General features: G+C 36.8%; 1 protein-coding gene across 7 annotated transcripts in view; it reads left to right on the plus strand.

The window, feature by feature from the left end:
- LDB2 (LIM domain binding 2) overlaps positions 1–22,068 on the plus strand; it is a 1,425,612-nt gene that overhangs the window by 483,852 nt on the left and 919,692 nt on the right. For all 7 annotated transcript variants that reach the window (XM_044062195.1, XM_044062198.1, XM_044062192.1 and 4 more), the window contains exon 2: positions 5,893–5,995. In XM_044062195.1, coding sequence (XP_043918130.1) covers positions 5,893–5,995 — 103 coding nt within the window. The remainder of the gene's footprint in view (positions 1–5,892; positions 5,996–22,068) is intronic.

Below are 22,068 nucleotides of genomic sequence, written 5' to 3' on the forward strand. Positions count from 1 at the left end.
CACATACACACACACACACACACACACACACACACACACACACACACACACACATATATATATATATATATATGATCTCACTGAGTTATGTCCTTGTTGAGCACTATCCTACTTGCTGTCCCTAGAATAAATCTGTCTGCTTTATAGAAAATAATGCACAGCAAACACATTTTAGTAACCAGATTTTACAATCATGCTAACCTACTGCTTTAAAATATATCACATGACATTTCTTCCAGAATAGAATTATAAAACTGTTTATGCTTGTCAATCAGATGAATTAAATGGATTATAATAAAGTATATGTTTGGAACAGAAGTCTTTAACACAGATTATTATGCTGCTGTTAAGTAGATTTTCAAAAACATTTAAATAAATGTTTCATTTTCTATGCCTTCTAAAATAAGACATTTACTTACTACAAGAAACTACATCATTTAAACTCATTATAGCTGACATATTTTATGAATAGAGTATTTTTCCTGAATCTGTGGTGTGTCAGTATGATAACTAGGTCAGAGGTTATACTAACTGCTTACAGTTTCTCTGTGAGAATTCTGTGAGTTGAAGCTTTTGAAGTAGTTCATGGACACTGTGCATGAGACAGCCCACATCCCAGATTGTCTCCCTTAACATTTTGGCAGGAAACTTATTAAAACTTGTGGCAAACATTCATTTTGTCAATAGAGTAAAATATTGTATTCATAGAAATTATTATAAATCATATTGGATAGTTATGCAGATTCTCAGAAACACTTGCATTATTATAAAAAAAAAAAAAAAAAGCCATCACACTCACACACACATACACATACATACACACACACACACACACACACACACACACACACACACACACACACACACACACACACACATATATATATATATATATATGATCTCACTGAGTTGTGTCTTTGTTGAGCACTATCCTACTTGCTGTCCCTAGAATAAATCTGTCTGCTTTATACAAAATAATGCACAGCAAACACATTTTAGTAACCAGATTTTACAATCATGCTAACCTACTGCTTTAAAATATATCACATGACATTTCTTCCAGAATAGAGTTATAAGATTATTTATGCTTGTCAATCAGATGAATTAAATGAGTTATAGTAAAATATATGTTTGGAACACAAATTTTTAACACAGATTATTATGCTGCTAAGTAGCTTTTCAAAAACATTTAAATAAATGTTTCATTTTCTATGCCTTCTAAAATAAGACATTTACTTACTACAAGAAACTACATCATTTAGACTCATTATAACTGGCATATTTTATGAATAGAGTATTTTTCCTGAATCTGTGGTGTGTCAGTGTGATAACTATGTCAAAGGTTATACTAACTGCTTTCAGTTTCTCTGTTAGAATTCTGTGAGTTGAAGTTTTTGAAGTAGTTCATGGACACTGTGCATGAGACAGCCCACATCTCAGATTGTCTCTCTTAACATTTTGGCGGGAAACTTATTAAAAACTAGTGACAAACATTCATTTAGTAGTGTAAATGCATGTAAACATGACAAAACCTTCACAATGTATTCCACAGACCATTACAGCCTCTTACTTCTTTTCAGAAAGAGAAACAAATTGAATCACAGCTTGCCATTAAATCTTCAGATATTTTGACTGGTTATGAAACAAAACATTATAACTGACATATTTTATGAATAGAGTATTTTCCTGAATCTGTGGTGTGTCAGTGTGATAACTATGTCAAAGGTTATACTAACTGCTTTCAGTTTCTCTGTGAGAATTCTGTGAGCTGAAGCTTCTGAAGTAACTCATGAACACTGTGCATGAGACAGCCCACATCTCAGATTGTCTCTCTTAACATTTTGGCAGGAAACTTATTAAAAACTAGTGACAAACATTCATTTAGCAGTGTAAATGCATCTAAACATGACAAAACCTTCACAATGTATTCCCCAGATCATTACAGCCTCTATGTAAGTGAAATTAAGTCCAAAATTACCAACAAGCAATAAAACTCAACATTCTTCTCCCAACTCAATTTTCATACAAATCCTATTATTCACTGTGCCCACACAATCAAAAGCATTTCTATATATTAATAAAGAAAAGAAACAGAGTAGAAAATAAAAGGAGTGAGGCAGAAATAAAAAATGTAAGAGAAAGCTGTAAGAAGTATATACAATGGAATGTTACTTACTGTTTATATTAATAGAGTTAAAAATAAAACATATTATTTACTCTTATTTAGTTCTGATTATTATTAGTTAAAGCATAACAGATTATTTACAAACAAGCATAAGCAGTATAATCAAGAAAGTATAATTAGAAATAGCATTTGAAGAACTTATAAAAACTTTTACAAGGAATAAATATGTTATTATTCTATTAATGATATTTTCATTACTGTTCTCTCCCTGCCCTCCCCACCCTTTACCCACTACATAATCTAAATAGAATGTCATTGTTTAAACAAAGAAAATAATAAAAGGAGAAGGAAAAAAAAGGTAAAGATAAAAAATGTATCAAATTACTAACCTTACTTCTTTTCAGAAAGAGAAACAAATTGAATCACAGCTTGCCATTAAATCTTCAGGTATTTTGACTGGTTATGAAACAAAACATTTCTTTGCACATAGAGAATAACTTTGATTAAATCTTTTGCAAAATATTTGTGGCTTTCTGGAAATGCAGGAACTATATTCAAAAAGATTAATAATGAACTAAAATGATGAGAGAGAAAAAACAAATAAAAAATCATTTGTTTTTAGTCTCTTCTTCTTCTCTGAAGTCTTCCACGAAGCTTCAGTTGCCAATCTCTTTAATGAAGAACTAGCCCATTCCATTTCTTCTATTTTATCCAAAATCCTTTTTTCTTTGACAAACAGTAAAGCAGAGTCTAAATCATCGAAAACCTTAGGACCATCAGCAAGGAAGATTTTAAGCTTGGCAGGAAACAGAAGGTATGTTTTAAACTGTGCTTTTTAAGCTCCCTTATTAGTGGCAGAAAAACTTTTCTTTTAGCTATTACCATGGAAGAATAGTCATTGTCAAAACGCACAGTTGTCTCATTAATCTTAACAGGAGCTTTAGCCCAAGCAGATTTAAGAACCATCTCTTTATCAAAAGATGATAGAAATCTAACTATAACTGATCTAGGATATTTTTTGGTAGAGTTAGTATTAGCTATAGATCTATGTGCTCTTCGATACCAAAAGAGAATGCTTCTGTTAAGTCTAAAGTTTTAGGAGCCAAGTTGTTAAAAAGAAGTAATATTGTTACCTTCAATATTTTCTGGCAGTCCAAAAATTCTAATGTTATTGCGCCTAGATCTATTTTCCAGGTCATCCAGCTTTGTTTGTAAATGTGTATTTTGTTTCAGCAGAAACTCAATGTTGATTTCCTCTTCTTGGATTCTATTTTCCATGTCATTCACAGCTTCTTCTATGCCTGTCATCTGGATCTTCTGTTGTTGCAGGTCTGTATGTAACAGGTCTATTTGTTTTGTAGTTTTTCTATGAAGGTGTCTATTTTAGTATCCATTTTATCCATTTTATCAGTAAGTTGCTGGATTATAATTATCAGAGACTGAAGTTCTTTCTTGATGCTGGAGTCTTGAGAATTTGTCTTACTGGAACTCATTTCAGACTGATAAACTGACAGGAAAATTTCCACAGTGATTTCTGACAGGAATATTGTTAAGATTTCCTTTCTTTTTTAGATATAGTTCAAGAACTATATAAAACAAACGTATTTAGAAAGAAAATTACTTCAAAAATTAATTTTTTAAGTAATTAATTCCTGTCAGTGTAATGAAATTGGTGGAGCAGAAGAAATCTGCTGCTATCCTGTGTTCATCCTTGGCCACGCCCGAACTTCTTTTTTGAATATTTGGAGTACAGTACATCCATGTTATATTAATAACACAATCTGAAAACAAATCTGAAGATACTACTTTTAAATATATTTAACCCCTGCACCCCTCATGTGGAATACAAGGCCCACACACCTTCTGAATATGTATACACACACACACACACACACACATATATATATATATATATATATATATATATATATATATATGTATATATATATATATATATATATGTGTGTGTGTGTGTGTGTGTGTGTATATATATATATATATATATATAAACTCCATAGTTGCACAAAAACAAAGAACTGAGAAATTTCCCCCAAACAAGTGAATTACTGCTGGTGCACACTTAGAAACAGCACTGGTAGTGACTTCCTATGGAAAACAGAAATTGGCATTCTCCTCCTCAGTGTCTTGTGATTTGGGCACTTGACAGGTGAGACACTTTATCTGGGCTATCTGTAGATAGATTATATGGATTGCTATTACTATTATTGCTACTTGTATATTAGTACTTAGAGTTTTATATTATATAGATGTGTGATTATTTAAGAACAGAAATGAAGAGACTGTGCATTTCATATTATCCGAACCACCCATATTACAGAACTCACATTTCAGAAACCAAACCTTTCAGTATCTTGCAGTACACAGTACATAAGAAAGTTCTACACTATAAGCAAAGTAAATTCAGGTTTCTAAACAGATGTGTCTGTATGCTGTTTCATAGGCATTAGTTCCTTTTTAACAAATGCCAACAGCAATTTCATTTTGTGATACTTGCAAATTAGGTTGTTGCTTTAGGATTTGGATGGAACTCATAACAGAGTGAAAGTGAAACTATCTGTCAGAGCTTTGTGAACACTTATAAATGGATTTCACATAGCATACAATTAAAATTATACCTGACAGCACAGAAAATTAACTGTATAGCAAACACAGTCTTCAGTATTATACTTATGAACTATCAACATTCTTTGATATAAAATGCTAAAAGAACTAATCACAGTAAAAAAAAAATATCATAAGAAGATTATTCCATGAAATACCCCATCCCAACCCATCTAGTATAGCAAACAAAATACATCAATGTAATAGTTATGTGCCACTGCATTCTGTGGGAATGGACTCAGCAGAGGTCTTCTGTCTTTATTTAAGTAATAATTGGCTTGCGACTATCTTATGAGAGTTAGGCATTATCTGTCAGAATCAATGATGTTTAAAGGTTTCCTGTGCCATCCCCATGATAACACAAGATCATTTTTACCAGTGATGTCACATCACAAAGAGATTCATCAGTATATACACAGGTTCAGTTTTTAGCAGCAGCAGCCACCAAATGCTGGCATAAAAGTAGAACAACTTCCAGAAAAATCAGTAAAGAAAAAGATATACAAACAGTCATGACTACATTTTTTTCTTTGTCCCCAGGTTGGCATGGGGATCAACAGCTGTTCACTTTCTATTTCTATCTGCTGTCCATGGTACCAGTCACAAACTGCTAAAGTGCCATTAGCAGCAAGGAGGATTAGTGTTGTGAAGATACCAGGCTGTGAGCATTATGGAAGGCCTTGCACATATATGACAGTGCCACTTTGAAAATATGTAGAAGTCAAGCTTACTTGGAGGTGAAATGCACTGTGACTGCAATTTCTGCCCACTTTGATTCCCATTCATTCTACTGTGATGGAAGGCTTATCTGTTTCTATCAACACAGTCTGCTTTCTAATTTCCTGAAGTGAGATGACTGACATCACAGAAATTCAAAGTTATATTAGCCCCAAACTTATCTTCCACTAAGGAATACCATGATCTTATTGGGAACTCAGAACCGTTGTTTTCAAGTTTTTTTTTCTTTTTTTTTTTTTTGTGAGGTCACTAAATATCCCAAATGAAACACATCCTTGTTGTCAAGATCTATTCGTATGTCATTTTTATTGTACTTAACGAACAAATGTACACATTTCTGATATGAAAATAATAAAAACAGGAAGCTGAGAAATATAGAAATTATTAAATATTTCTTTCTTTTTCAGGACTGTGACAACCTCTGGTGGGATGCTTTTGCAACAGAGTTTTTTGAAGATGATGCCACATTAACACTTTCATTCTGTTTGGAAGATGGACCAAAGAGATACAGTAAGAAGCGTCTTCATTCTATGAAAGCCTGTTTAACTGTAAAACAAAGCAAGGCAATATACTCTTTACCACTTAAGTAAATGAAAAAGAACAAATGGAAATGTAGTACTTCTGAATGAAGTTGTATACATCACCATTACGAAGCAGTTCTGTGCAACCTTTTCTATTTCAGTTATATACAGTCATCAGGTCATAGAAAAATGAAGTGCGATTCTAACATATGGAAAACAAGAAATGATGCACGGTAAAATACCTCAGAACATGCCAACCTACACACACTCACAACTCACACACACGCAAACATACACAAACACACACACACACAGCCACACAAATAATGACACATACACATTGGTGTGTCTATATTTATATAATTAACAGTCATAAACAAACACACGACAAAGATAATGAAACTTAGTTGTGATTTATCTTCAGCAACTTTCTGTTCTTCGTATCATTAAAGCTGTGTTTTTGTCTTGTTTCTGCTGCTTGATTATTGTATGGGATTGCATTTATATATAACATCAACACAGATGCTTTTAGGTACATGGTTAAAGACAAGGAGGTGGCAATTGTGGCCAAATAGTATAATTATTTTTGTCAAGATGTAACGATTTGTATGTTCATTACAAGAATATGTTTATAAATGTTAAACTGTAAGTGTTAATGCTTTCTTTATGGCCTAACCCTGGCTGAAATATGTATTTCTAGTTATGTTCTAAACAGATTTTGGAGAAATACTAGTATTGCCATTCTGATCAATATGTTAAGGTTTTTAGTAATGTGCACTGAGTTAGACAGTATGATTCAAATATTGAAATTGATGGTGTGTTACTGCATAATAATGTCTTTTTGTTTGTGTGTGTGCGTGTGCACAGGTGCACTGGAAGTTTTCATAATGTCTGACAAAAGCCTAGTTTTCCTGTTTTATGAGTTGATGAGAAAGGTTATTAGAGGTGAAGCATGAAAGTATATTTACAGGCTAATAATGGAGAAACTCCACACATGCTTACTAAGTTTTAGTTTTAAAAACAGGAATATTGCTTAATCCTTTTCATGCTTAGTTTTGTTTCATTTGTGGGGAATCCGGTTATATAAATGATGACCACTGAAACAGAAATATTTGCAACTTGAGGAGGTAATACCCTTAGATGACATACAGAAGGTTGTCTGAAGTTATAGTATGCCTTGTGTAAAGTAATGGAACTTGAGTTTGTTAGACTGCATGCATGCAGCTGTTAATAACCACCATCTGAACTGAAAAAAAAAATGAGATTCATTTTAATTGAAAAAAAACTGAGATTCATTTCATATCACCTAATCAAAGGGAGGTTTTGCAATAACACACTGCAATTATTAAATATGTTGGTGATAATAATATTGGACCTTAAGTTTGTCAGGCAGATAATGCTTTAGAAGAATCGTCTGCAGAAGATCAAGTGAGTAGTGTTTTGCAGGAGGGTCTGATAATATTTTGCCTCTTCTACTCACGTCAGACTAAATCTGTCCTAATGTCATTATTTAACATATTACTGATAGTAGCAGCAAGAGATGGCCCATCTGTGATTTTACAGTGGTAGGTATTTTGTTACTGCTATGGTGGATAAGAGCAATTGGACTTTTCTTTATTTGGTTTCATGGTCCCTTGTAGAGAAAACTCAGGCTGGAGCATTTTTATGAAACTGAGCTGGTTCTGCATTCTAGGAAAAAAAAATTTGGCCTGGTAACCTTAACCATAGTTTTTCTGCAAGGGCTTATATTATTTTGGTGGATGTGAATTTTGTTCTTTGGAGTTGCTAGTACATGTGAGCTTTATCATCAGAACTAGGACCGATTACATTTCCTGTCTGATTTGGGTGCAGGAGACGGCATCACTGTAGAAGTATCTGGAAAGATAATGCTCAGCAATGGGACTGATACTTAATGTTTTTATGACAAGTTTGAATGGAGGTCTGATTTTACATTGGATTTGGGGGTTCTTTTGAAGAACTTGCCATAAAATGTGATATGTATATTCATGCACAGACTTAGTGTCAACTACTGATAAATTGTTGGATGTAGAATATGGTGGTATCGCTGTAACAGCTTGCATTAGTGTAGATTATTGGAAACAGCCAACAGATTTTTGGCAGGAGTTCTTTAGTTGTTATGAAAATATTAAGCTTGTATTGGATGACTGGAAAGAAACTTCCAGTGTTATGGATGATGAAATCATGCCAACTACTTAAAATGAGCATGGTGTCTTTATGTAAGATAATGTGGGGAAGCTGAATATGTTAAAAGACACGTGGCCTGTTTGTGGTTCAAGGTAGCTGTAAATACATTTTTGATGTGGGGTGGAACATGTGTGGGTGCCTCATATGCTTGTTCTAGAAAAACAAGATAAACTCAGGAACTTGACTGGCATTTATATAATACTGTGACCTTGTTAAAGAAAAATTGTAGAGGCTTTTTTCCCATTGTGTTTTGGAGACATGGACAGATCATTTTATTTTTTAATTTTCAGATTTTTTTTTTTGAGGAAAAATGCTAAATGTAAAATTTTAAAGTGAAATGCTATTTGTTGCAATATATATATATATATATATATATATATATATATATATATATATATATATATATATATATATATATATATACAGGTTTACCTTGAAAAAAGCAAACACAAAAATATTGAATGTTCAGAATAGCGAGAAATAACATTGCGGGATGAAACGTCGGCTATTCTGAATGTCGTCAGTTGACACATCGAAATCCGATGTCACCCAAACAAATACTGGACCTGTGCCCCCCTTGGGACCCATGGTAGCACTTGTACCTTGGTCCAGAGCGGTAGGGAATTTCGGTCCGTATAGGTACTGGTGTTGTTATGCAGGTCAGTTCGACACTATGTGTTTCTTGAGTTGTACGTCACTATTGTGAGTGTGTCCTTATTCGTTTTCACACATATGTTGTTCGCACATACATCGTGCGACTATTTCAAGGTAAACCATATATATATATATATATATATATATATATATATATATATATATATATATATTGCACTGCTTTGATGTTGGATTGCCTACTTGATCGGTCAAAACCACACCTGTGTAGTGAGAGGTAGAACTGTATAATTTCCTGATTTTGAGTGATGGGTTTGTGGAAGGGTTTCAGGGTACCTTTGCAAAGTACAAATTCTCAATGAACTAGTTAAAAGATTTTGAAAAAATAAAATGTATCAGGATTTGCTGTAGAAATGCCTAGCTGTTTCAGCGATGAATATGATCATTATGTGGTGAATGCCAGCATTATACATCACTATTGCACCAGTGTCAATGGAATGCTAGTTTTCCTGGCAATATGTTTTAGTGTTTGCAAAGGTGTAAAGCCATGCTGTTATTTAAGTCCTGTACTGTACATTTCTAACATTGTTTTTTTTTTAATTTAACAGATAAATAAGGTAGAATATATTAGTATGCAAATGAAATACTTGGCATTTATCAAAAAATGTTGGATATATGCATGACTTGTACATTCTGATTATTGGTTTCAATAATCTGGCATATAGGTTTATAGGTGTTTACTAGGCTAACGTCTACAAGGGCCTTTTTAAGCCTAGCCATGCATCACAAATCTCTGACAGGTTCTGATACCCTTGATAAATGTAAGCAGGGGCTTGAGAGATGAAACATTTGCAAGCAGGGGACTGGGGGATGAACCATGTTTAGGTTGCCTGTGTCCATTGGAGACAGAGGTGCCAAACCAGGGATGAATTTCCTGTTACTCATCCAATTGTCCAAGTTGCACTTGAATTGTGTTAGGGAGGAACTCTGATTTACATGGATGCTGAGCCTGTTCCAGAGATGGGGTAGTCTCTGGAATACATACCTGTCTCTCCAGCAAGTCCTATTTATATCACAGGCAAGGTTTAAGTCTTTAGAATGGGTAATTCTTGTGCTGTTTGTTTTGTGGATATGCAAGAGATTCATCAGAATGGGGTCTGACAATGCCCTGTATGCCAGGCATATATTTCCCCTCAACAGCCTATAGGAGACAAAATATAGACATAGGGCCTTGATGCGGTCTGCATAGGACATTTCACTTATGCTCTATATTCTTTACGTGAAGAACCTCTGTGGACGTTCCAATTGTTGGATATGCCTGGTTAGGTACATACCAAAGGGGGCATTATACTCAATGATAGGTCTGATGAATGCCAAATAAAGTGGAACAATGACTTCCTTGGACTTAGATGCCATACCTTTGTTTATAAGTTGAGCAACATAGAATGCTTTCCTCACTACTGTAGACATGTGGTCAAAGACTAGATTACTGTATATGTGTGTCCCTAAGTCCCTGACTACTGGGTCATCTCTAAGGGGTATGTTGTCAATATGATAGTTACCAGGGGTGGATGATTTCCTGAAGGATATTATTTATTTATATTTATTATTTATTTATCTACATTTGTTTACCGGGAAAAGTCCAACTCGGCAAGATTGCCCGTTTTCAGCAGAGGCCTGGGGAGAAAATCTCCATACACAGTACATAGAAATATACAAAAAAACATACAAATCATACAGCATTGCAAACAGCATTAAATACAATAAAAGAAAGAAAGTGGTAAACAAGATAGTAAGTATAGAGAACATATAGTAAACTTCTAAACAAGTAAAGATAGAAAGTAAAAATTTAACATTGATCTAAGACAACATTTATAGTAAAATGGATGTCTAAGTCATGGCTACAACATTAATTAGGAAACAGAAATAAGACACATGACTAGGGATCGACTAATATAGTACATGAAATTAGCAGAAAACAGTAAAGTTGAGTGGAATATTATTAGATAAAAAATATTTCAGTTGGTGATTGATAGTGAAGGTATATGACAGTGAAATAAGTAGAAACAGAATATACAATAACCTGAAAGGGAAAGCATTTAAAGCAGAAATAAGAAAAAAGAAAGACAGGTAGAGCAAAGGAGGTTAGATATGAGAAAAGGAAGTGGATTTAGGAGGAATTATAGATGTTATCCAGAGCCAGTACAAGCACATTATGCATTTCTTGGGATTTAGTTTTAGTCCATGGCTCTGACACCAGTTGTTTGTCTGTCAGCCCTTCCTGGAGAACATTTGTGTCAGTGTGGGATCCAATTACAGCTCCTAATTTGGTCATGACAAATTTAGTCAGCAAAAGACCAATGACATTGGCCTTGACTTCTGAGAAGTAAATGCCAAAAAGGATTGGTCCAAGGACTGATCCCTGAATGACTCCACTTGTGACTACCCTGTTTGTAGAGGTAGACTCCCCATTTCTAACTTTCTGGGTCCTGTCTGTGAGCCAGTTGGCTATCCACCGGGTGACATACACTGGTTTGTACCTAACCTCTTGAGTTTGTCACCGATGCTTGGGTGGAGTAGTGTAGCAAATGTCTTGGCCAGGTCAAGCTAGGCAGTGTGAACCATTTTTCCCTAATCCATTGCTTTGCTGACCTTCTCAAAAAAGTCCACGAGGTTGAGTAGGCATGATCTGCTGCCCTTGACGAAACTAATCTGGGTTGGGTCCACTGTCTGGAGGTTTATTATATCACTGTTAATCACTTCCATGCTAATTCTTTTAATGGATTTACATACGCATGGCTCCGTAGTTTCCAGGGTATGTAGATGGCCCACCTTTGTGCAGAGGGATGACTGCTGCTGTTTTCCATTCATGAGGCACGAAGCCTGTTTGGAGGCTACAGTTAAATAGCAATTCCAAAGGGGCTGATAGATCATGTTCCATGCTATTTAAAAGGCATCCTGGGATATTGTCTGGGCCCATTGATGCAGTGTTCTTGGCCTCAGAGAGAGTATAAGGACCTGTTCCCTAGTGATAGCAGGGGGAGTTGTATTTGATGGTATTTTGTGAGGGAAGGTTGAGGGGGAGAGAGGGGTAAAGTTGGAGCCGAACGTATCGGCCAGTAGTTTTTCTATATCTTCTGGCTCAGTATAGGTGGCTGCATTTACAATGAGTTCTGCACAACATTATGCATTGCCTTTGAGATTGCAGACATAGCTAAAGAATGCCTTATGGCTGTCCTTGGATTGGGAGGCCAGATTTAACTCAAATTTAGCTTTGGTAGAGTTTATTTGTCTTCTGAATTGTTTGTTTAATTTGATGAGAGTGCTTTTATCCTGCTGGGTGTTGCACCTCCTAATTTTTGCCATGATATTTTTCCTTCTGTTATATAGCCTATTGATTTTGTGATTCCACCAGAGTGGCTTGTTTTTTGAGTTAGTTCTGTACGTCTTCCTGGTTGGTACAGCTGCCTCTATGCAGCTATTAACATGCTTGTACAGGGTTTCTGTGAACAGTTATACATAGGCAGCAGTGTTCTCAGGGTTTATGGTGCTTGAAACTTTGCCAGGTTATTTCTTAATAACAGAAAGTTGGCCTTAGAGTAGTTCCTGAATATTCCATGTTTACCTGTGGGTCCTGTTTTTATTTTTATTATAAAGAAGTACATCTTGTGGTCTGACCTTACCAGGGAAGACATTACAGCAGGGCACATGCAGCACTCTCTAACATTAGTGAGGACCAGATCCAGTATGGTTCTATCCCTGGTTGGTTTATTGACAATCTGGTCCAGGAAGTTTGTGTTTACAAAATCCAGAAATCTCTGTGCCTGTTCTTTTGGTGTCATATAGGATTTCCACTTAATAGTGAAGTAATTAAGTTACCCATGGATATGGTATTGAGTTGGATGGTGAATGTTTCCAGTAAGTTTAAATACATGGTATGGGTTTCCTGGGTCATAGATGGGGACTTATAGCTTGCAAGGAAGTGGTATTGGCTTTTGCCTATGGTGATTTGAAAATGTATCAGCTCAAAAGCATTATCCTGAATGACCAGCCTTGTGGTATATTTATTTCTGATGTAAATCAAGACACCTCCTCCTTTAGTCCCAAGCTGTCCACTGTTGCTATGCTCTTCATGGCTTTAAACCATGTCTGTGACCACACAGACATCAGCATTCTCTAGGGTAAATAGAGCTTCTAAGGAGTGCAGTTTTTTGTTTAGACTCCTAGCATTGAGCAGTAATAGCTTTAGATTATCTTGGTTTTGATTTGCTACATTGGAAGTACTTTCAGGTTGGCATTGCCGAAAATAGGCACTGTGGGGAAGACAATGTTTTAGCTATTATTCAGAAGCCTAGAGGGGAGAGGTGCAGAATATCCCTGGCAAAGCAGTGTGGTCTGTTGACCATCTCCTTCCATGCTGACGAATATTGCACCACCTTTGAATGACACCAGAAACTAAGCCAATTATTAAAGTCAGTCATCTGCTGTCCATATTGTGGCATCATCCTTGAAGAAGGTAAAATGCTGCTCAGTGCTAGGTTCATTAAGCCTGTAACACACATTCTGAGAGCTCCATGATGTCTCTCTTCATATAGTCTATCGAGGTATGTCTCAGGTTATTTACTCTCACATGGACTATGACTGAGTCATACTTGTACGTGTGGTCCGAGGACCTGAGTGCATGCAGAATTTGGTGGATCCTAGCCCTCGATAAGCAAATGACCGTTACTTTCTCCTCACTCAGCCTGGTGAGAAGAACATCAGTGTGTCTCACAATGGAGTCTCCAATAACCAGAATGTTGGATTGTGTGGTTGCTTGTCTTATGAGCTTAGAGGTAGAGGCTCTATGAGATGTGGCTCTATGCGTTGATGTGGCTGTTTCAAAAGTGTGCATTTGGGGCTGCTGAGGGTATTTGTTATGTGTACTTCATCTAGGAGGTCTTTGGGCTTTAGGAATGTTACATTTAAGTGTCTCAGCGTATGTGGGTCTATAGATCTGCTTTGAATTGTGTGTGATGGGTGCAGCGTGTGTACTACTGGCAACCTTATTGATATTAGGAGTACTTTTATGTGAGAGCTTTGCCTCCAGTGACATTGTGTAAATATATATCTGACACACACCATATCAGTTTGTTTGAGAATTAACTGGTAGTCAGCAAACATGCGGCAATTTCTACATTTCTTCAGGATGCCCATATCCACCAAGCTGGTAACAGAGATAGTGGGAAAGTTAATATCCATGGCAACAGACCCTTTTTTATTGATTAGACAGTTGGAGTGAGAATATAAAGCAATGTCAGGAGTATCCTGTTTGCAACTCTTGGGACAGTACTTGTCACTGCAAACCAGTTGTCCTGTGTGCAAATGGGCATCAGTGAAATTTCAGTCATGCTTTTACAAGAAAGATGTCACTCAATGTGTCTGTGTCTGTACAGGGCACTGCCCAACACTTGAAAGGAAACTAATATGTAGACCCTGAAAATGTAAGGATGAAATAGTTAGGCAGATATTATGAAGTTAGAAACAAATCAAGCAGTACTTACTGAGAACAAAGACTTAGCTTGTCAAGAATGATGAAAAGAGAGAAGTCGTGTGAATGGCTACTACCTGGCTACTACTAGTGCTGGTCTCACCACAGCTTCACTATGCTGGGGTACCATGCTCCCTTGCTTCTTCTCTCACCAGAAGCAAAACATGAGCACCAATCTCAAGATGAGAAGAAGGCCACAGCCTGTTTGGTGATTCACAGTCTTGTCCCAGATGATGCAAGGATCTGTAGGCTTGTTGTATCATTTTCCTGGTAGATGCCTTAAATAGCAACTAGACCAATCAGGAATGTCAAGCACAAACATCACTTTCCAACCAGAAACAGTCAGGAATTAATGCACTCTGCTCCTTCTGTCACCAGGAGTAGAGTATGTGCACAAATTCCAAGCTGTCACCCATAGGTTCATAACTTCATAGGTTAGTACTAAGCTAACTGCCCTTGCAAGCCATTTTAAGCTTAGCCAATTATCCCTTGTGAGACTCAAACCCTGCACCTTGTGTTTGTAAGGCAAACACCTTAACCATTAGGCCACCCTCCCAACCCTCATGAAGCAGTTATTAGGGTATCCGGTGATCAGCGGTCTCCAAGAAATTATGTCTCTATGTTCATTGTCTCAACAGGAGAAAACAGAAGCACTAGTTCCAAAATGACTACAGACAGGGAAAATGCAGGATCTCCAATAACTACTGGTCTTGCAATAGATATGTAAATGTAAAATTAAAAAAATGGGTTAATATCCTAAATACTGCACTGTGCACTAAGCAGTTAGATATGAAAACCGGGTAACTTAATCTTTAGCTGTCTAAGTGGAGAGCCACTAATTTTAAAAGAGCAAGATGGATTGAAAGGGGGTGGACACTTTTGTATTCTGGTTCTATGGAATACAATGGGATGGCCAATAAGTTTAAATAGTTGAAGGGGAGTGATTTCACAAAATGATAATTTTGTGCTTACTCTCAACAGCCAGTTAAAGGGGAAACGGAAGGAGATATGTATTCAAATTAACATAAGGGGCAGGCAACTAGAAAGACAGTTGTGTTTAAGAACACAACAGCAACAGTGTGGGTGAGTGGGAAAAATTTTAAAAATTTCTATGCAACTCACACGAGACACAGCTGTGGTCTCTTTTCAAGTTTTAATATGCAATTAAAAGCAGAATACAAGTAGAACACAGTGTAAAGAAAACAAATCACAGTATACAAAACAGAAGAAAGCAACAAAGTAATACAAGAAAGCAAAAGCAAACTAACCTTTCCTTCACAGCATGTTTTGGCAGAGTCTGGGTGAGCTTTTCTACAAAGTATGTAGTGATTGTTCTAAAACTGAGGTATGCATGTGGTTGTCAATATGATCAGGGTACCCTAAGTGACCAAGAGGATATTAATTCTTTCAGGAATATGAAACATATATTTTCTTGGTTTGAATCTGATAATATGGATATTCAATTCCTCAACTGGAGTAAACAGTTGCATATAGTTGAATATATATAGTACCCCAAACTACCACACATTAGCTATACAGGTGATAAACAGGTAAACCAAAATTAAGGATGTCCATACCAGTCCCAAAATGCAGGAAATATAAAAAATAAAAATAAAACTCCGGTAAGTGCTTTCATATAACAACACCTTTCATAAAAACTTCATTAGAACCTCCTTTTTGAAAATGAAAGTGAATACTTCCTGCATTTTGGGGCTTGCTTTACTGGCGCAAAAAGAGAATTGTTATAATTATGATATACTTAACTCCATACACAGACAGACAGACACATACACATGATCATGTACACAGACACACATATAAACACCCCCCAACACAAACTCAATATACACACACACACACACACACACACACACACACACACACACACACACACACACACACACACACACACACACACACACACCACATATAGATATGAATCATGTGTGGGCGTGTACACACACACACACACACACACACACACACACACACACACACACACACACACACACACACACACACTAGTGGAGAAGAGCTACAGTCATGCCCCTGTATAAGGGACAACCTTCCACAAGCCCAGGCAGTTACAGATGCATAAGTCTGACCAGACTGATGTGCAAAGCCATGGAAAGATTTATTATGGACTTAACCAAGAAGGACATAGGGAACCTCCAAAGATTGGACCTATTTTAGTTTTGATTCATCAAGGAAAGTCATGCTTATTCAGCCTGGTAAACTTTTTTGAAAAAAGTTACCAGTGCAACAGATGAAGGTAAAATGGTACACACCACATAATTTGACTTGGCTAAAGCTTTTCACCCAACCCCCCCAGTTTAGCATACTAGAAAAGCCAAAGAAATTGGGAATAAACACCCAGGATTCAGTGCTTGGACCTCTCTGGTTTGGCATCTATTTCTGTGAAGTAAAAATCAATACCAAAGGGTTCTGGCTGACTAGGTTTGCAGATTACTACAAGCTAGGAGCAGTCATGACTTGGGCATTTGTCAGGAAGGTTTATCGCAAACAAATATCTTGGCAAAAATCATGGACTGAAATTAAATGCCCAAAAATGTATTCGTGTATCTTTGGGAACTCATACTCAGCTCATATTAGGCCAGTCTTGAGTATAATGCCTCCTTTAGAATGTGTCTGTTCAGACAAATGCAACAACTGGAATGCCCATAGAGATACCTTACTAAAAGGGTGTCAAGCCCTAAACAATATATCCTACAGGGACATATTCAAAAGCACTTCACTATACTCTGTATCCTACAGCCTGCTAAGAGGTGATCTGTGCCTGGTATTTAAGGAAGGCATCCTTTGACCCATTACTGATTGATTTAGTGCACATCAGCAAGTCAAATGGTATCAGAAATACTTAGTCTAGGGATCTAAATCTCTTCTGCAACATCAAGAGAATGGACGGGAGGGACAAGTATACCACGCAGAGGATACAACTGCTCTGTTACAGACTCCCCATCCATGTAAAACAAAACCGATTGCTGTACATATACAAGCACAACTTGATCTATGGTGGGTAGTAGAATATTTACTCTAGGACTCCTCCAGTACTACTAATGGGCAGAGGCAGCTTCTAAATGCTTTATCCCATGCATGAGTCCCATAAAATTATCTATGTTTTGATCCATGTTATTCTAATTAGGGGTAATATATAATCATCAACCACGGGATGGGTAAGGCCTAACACCAAACAAGATAGGTTAATTCAAAACCAAAAGAGAAATTGGCTAGGTTTAAAATGGCCCACAGAGGTAGTTAGCCTAGTACTTACCTATGAACCTATTTAATTATGCATTTAGCTACCTAAATATATACAGTCATTGCTGTTCTCCTGATCCACCTTGGCCATTTTAGTCAGAAGCAAGGCTGTTTGCTTGTCTGATTGTATACATATGGATAAATCCTATTGAGAGGAATGTTTTGTATCAAGAGACTGAGAATGAGAGTTATGGTTAATCCTTGGATGCTTTCTTAAACATTTTGATTAAATCTTTGGCTTCATATGTGAGAAACAGCATCAGGATCTGAACTTTCTCTCTTTCTTTCTTTCTTGCTTTACCCAAGTATGTTAGACACATGGTTCTGAGAATGGCTGAAAAAGTTGTAAAATGATAGAGTGTTTGATGAAATGTAAAATGTGTGACTACTGGTGAATATTTGAAATGTTTGGATTGCTAACATTATGAGAAATGCTGGAGAGAATTTGCATGCTAGACTAATGCAAGATTTTGTCATCCTTACGTGTTGAGTCAACTACAATGGTTGAATTCAAAACATGTTCCTGGTGGATCATATATTTTCTTTATATGGACTAACAACTGGCAATTTTTCAATGAGGGAACAGGAGCGCTAGTGAAATGAAATGCAAACAAGTATCCGAGAGAATGCATGCTGAAACTGGCTGTAGTGAACACGAAGAAACATGTGCTCCCTGAATAGTTTTATTACAGATTTTAGGAATACACACGCTAGGAAATACACCATGCAATCATTGAACAATTTTTGTTTATGATAATGTTCTATTTTGTTTTTGGGAAAGAATACTGTTGAATAAAGCAGCATGTGTAGCATATTCTGATCGGGACTTTTTAATGGCATCTTAAATACTAACAAACTCACTCGAAAAAACAGCAAACTTTTAAAACAACAAAGGCGGGTAGCACTGTCAGCAGAGTCGGAGAACCAAATATACTTCAAACAAACACTGTTTAATGAGCGCTTTCGGTAGGATCAGTGTCCTACCTTCTTCAGACGACTAGAAATCAATTAACAAGGTATTTAAAACATGAAAAACATCACAATTAAGCAATTAGTAAAAAAACATAAGAAAGATACTTGTCCTTAAAGCTGCACTGGATTACCTAATGCTGCACACTAAATAAATATATAAACACATTCATTTTTCGCATTTAGTCATCAAAGAAGCTAGATATATAAATTATTTTATGGGAAATAGATAAATATCTATAAATAATATAAACTCATATACAACCATTAATAAAGAAAAAATAAATATATATAAACATTATGTATATTTTAAAAATATGTAATTCTATTTCTATAAATAATTAATATAATAAATATGTTTAAATATGAGTATAATATGTTAAATTTCTTTCAATATAAATTGAATCTAAAACGTGTGTAAAAAAGTTTATATACCAACACATATAAAAGCACATATCAGGGGCAGCCTAAAACTAACACTCTAACAGTAAGCAATCGAGAGAAAATAAAAACATTACTATATAGAACAACTTGCCAACATAAACTCAAGATGGAAAAGAGTATGTGGCTCATACATATAACATATCCCTACAAAATAAAACAATAGGTAGATTCATACAACACTAATTAGGTCATCTGTTTAAAGCCAAATGTTTTAAGATACATTTAATAGATATATATTCATTTAGACCTGGATATATGTGGGCTTCAGTTCTAATCTGCCACATAATTTCGTCAACTTCTAGATTTAACTGGCATCTTAAATACTCAGTGTTTGCTCACCCTCCACCAACTGCCTTTTTCCGTTGATGAGTTAGTATGAAAGCTTTTTTAGGTACACATTTCAGAAGTGCTAATCCTTGTTGTAATGTTGCCATGAAATAAACATGTAACACTGTTTGCTGCTAGAAATGTTATATATTACTGTCTTTACCAATTCTTATACTTTTCCCCTTTTAGCTGTATGTGATTGTTTTGTATTTTTTTTAATCTTCACTAGGCTTTATGTAAATACTCTGCAACTCTTCATTGAATAAATGCTGTGGACTCTTGGGCATCCATCTGATGGAAGTAGATAAGATCTTTATTCGGTACCTCCTCTAAAGTATGGTATGCCAGAATGACAATATCCTCCCACCCATGCTGAATATGACACAGGAAATGATATCACTTTTTGGTGAATGCTAATCCAATGAAACAATTCTGTCTAACAGGATCAAATGCGCAGCCCCAAGTGACATAGCTGACAAGTTCCCCCCCAGTACCTCTTGCTTAATATAACCTACCCTGAAATCACACAGCTTACCATTAGTTAAAATCCAAATACTTTTGAACTGGTTAGTTGTCTGTCAGGTGCCAGCATCCACCATATCACACACACACACACTCAAGTCTCTCAACTCTGTCATAGTCCATGTTGGAGTGAACAACTTGAGACGTACCTCCCTGGACTATATGAAGAGAGACATGATTGAGCTCACTAAATATGTGTCCCAGGCAGGTATGTCCTTAGCCTTAAGCAGCATTCTGCTGTCACCCAGAATGATGCCTCAATACAAACAGAAAATGATTGACTTTAACAACTAGCTTAGTTTATGGTGTCATTCCAGTCCAGTACCTGACATTCTGGGAAGATATGATTGACAGACCACGATGCTTTGTTAGAGACAGTCTGCATCTGTCTTACTTGGGCTTCAGGCTTCTGGAAAAGGCCCTTGCCTCCCCCATAGTGCCTTTTTAGGAAAATCCTGAGGTTGATAAAACCAGCATAAAAATTTCAACAATACGCAAATTAAAGGTCATGCTGCTAAACTCTTGAAGTCTTTCTTAACCCTGGAAGATGCTGACAATTGTTCAGTCACAGAAACATGGCTCAAAGCTGAGGAGAGCACCCCAGCCTTACCTGGTTACTCATCCTATCATACAGTCAGACCCCAAACTGTGGGCAGCAAAGCTAAAGGAAGGCAACAGTATGATGCAAAGGTGACACTTCAGGTGCAGTTAACTATTGACAAGACTCCTATTCAAATCATACCTAGCTACAGGCCCCCAAATTTGACTCAGGATGCCCACTCCACCTATCTGGATCTCTTTGAATCTATCAGGATTCAACCCTTTACCCTGATCCTGGGCGACTTTAACTACCCAACCATAGACTGGAAAAACGACTCATGCCAGAACACAAATGTCCAGAGATTCCTTGATTTTTTTTATCAATTCAAATGCCTTGGAGCAGCTAGTCGATACCCCCCACAAGAGGTGATACTATCTTGGACTTGGTATTAACCAACACGAGTAACCACTGCAGCACCTCTAGAGTATCATCCTCCCTAGTAAGATCTGACTGCAAAGCTGTCACTTTCGAAGTCAGTATCTCCCCTGACCCCCCTCTCGCTAGGGTCAAGCAAAAAAACTTCTCCAAAGCTGATTACAACCTTTTGAGGAATGGTATAAACAGCTTCACAGCCCCCTCCCCCTCTATTGGAACTGGCACCAATGTCCAACTCTACACCAAAGTATTATACAAGTACTTATTTAGATGCATGGAATCAGGAATACCTGACAGGACAAACTAATCCTCCGCAAGGAAGAGTAAACCTTTCTGGTGGACATTGGCAATAAATAAACTATATAACAAAAGGAAAAAAATTGCTGTCCAGAACTAAGAATGAGCGGGTGCCCAACTGGAAGCAATCTCTCCTTAGCCTGAACAAGCAAATAAGAGCACTAACGAAATCCTCTAAAGCCAACTTCAATTCCAAAATGGTCACATCTGCTAGAGACAATCATAAGGCCTTCTTCACATATGTCCACAGTCTCAAAGGAAGCACCCAGATCTGTTCAGAATTGGTGGTCAAGGACACCACATACACAAATGCTGTAGATATAGCCAACCTACTGGCTGACAGATTCAGTGAAAACTTCATCCCTCTGTCCCATCAGTAAATCAGGACATCCCCAGTACCTGCCCCCCACCCCTTATCTGTAGGGAACAGGTCATCCCTGCCCTCTCAAAGACAAAAAATACAGTCTCCATGGGACCCAATAACAACCCAGTCTGCATCCTACATGAACTCAGGCATGAACTTGCAGCACCATTAGGCACCCTATTCAACAAAAGCTTGAATACCGGCTTTGTCTCAGCTGAGTGGAGGACAGCCACTGTCATCCCTTTGCACAAAGGTGCAGCATCCACTGATCCGGGAAATTATAGACCCATCAGCCTAACGAGCCTGATCCACAAGGCCATGGAATGGATTATCATGGACCTCTTTAACAGGAGCATTGGCAACCTCCAAACACTCAACCCTACACAGTTTGGCTTTGTCAAGGGGAAGTCATGTCTGTTAAATCTGGTCAGCTTCTTTAAAAAAGTCACCAAAGCCATGGATGAGGGGAAGACGGTGCACACCGCCTACCTTGACCTGGCCAAGACCTTTGACACTGTTAACCACTCAGGCATAGTA

This window comes from Protopterus annectens, chromosome 2.part1 (genome assembly GCF_019279795.1).
Source record: "Protopterus annectens isolate FY-2018-M chromosome 2.part1, PAN1.0, whole genome shotgun sequence".
Lineage (NCBI taxonomy): Eukaryota > Metazoa > Chordata > Ceratodontiformes > Protopteridae > Protopterus > Protopterus annectens.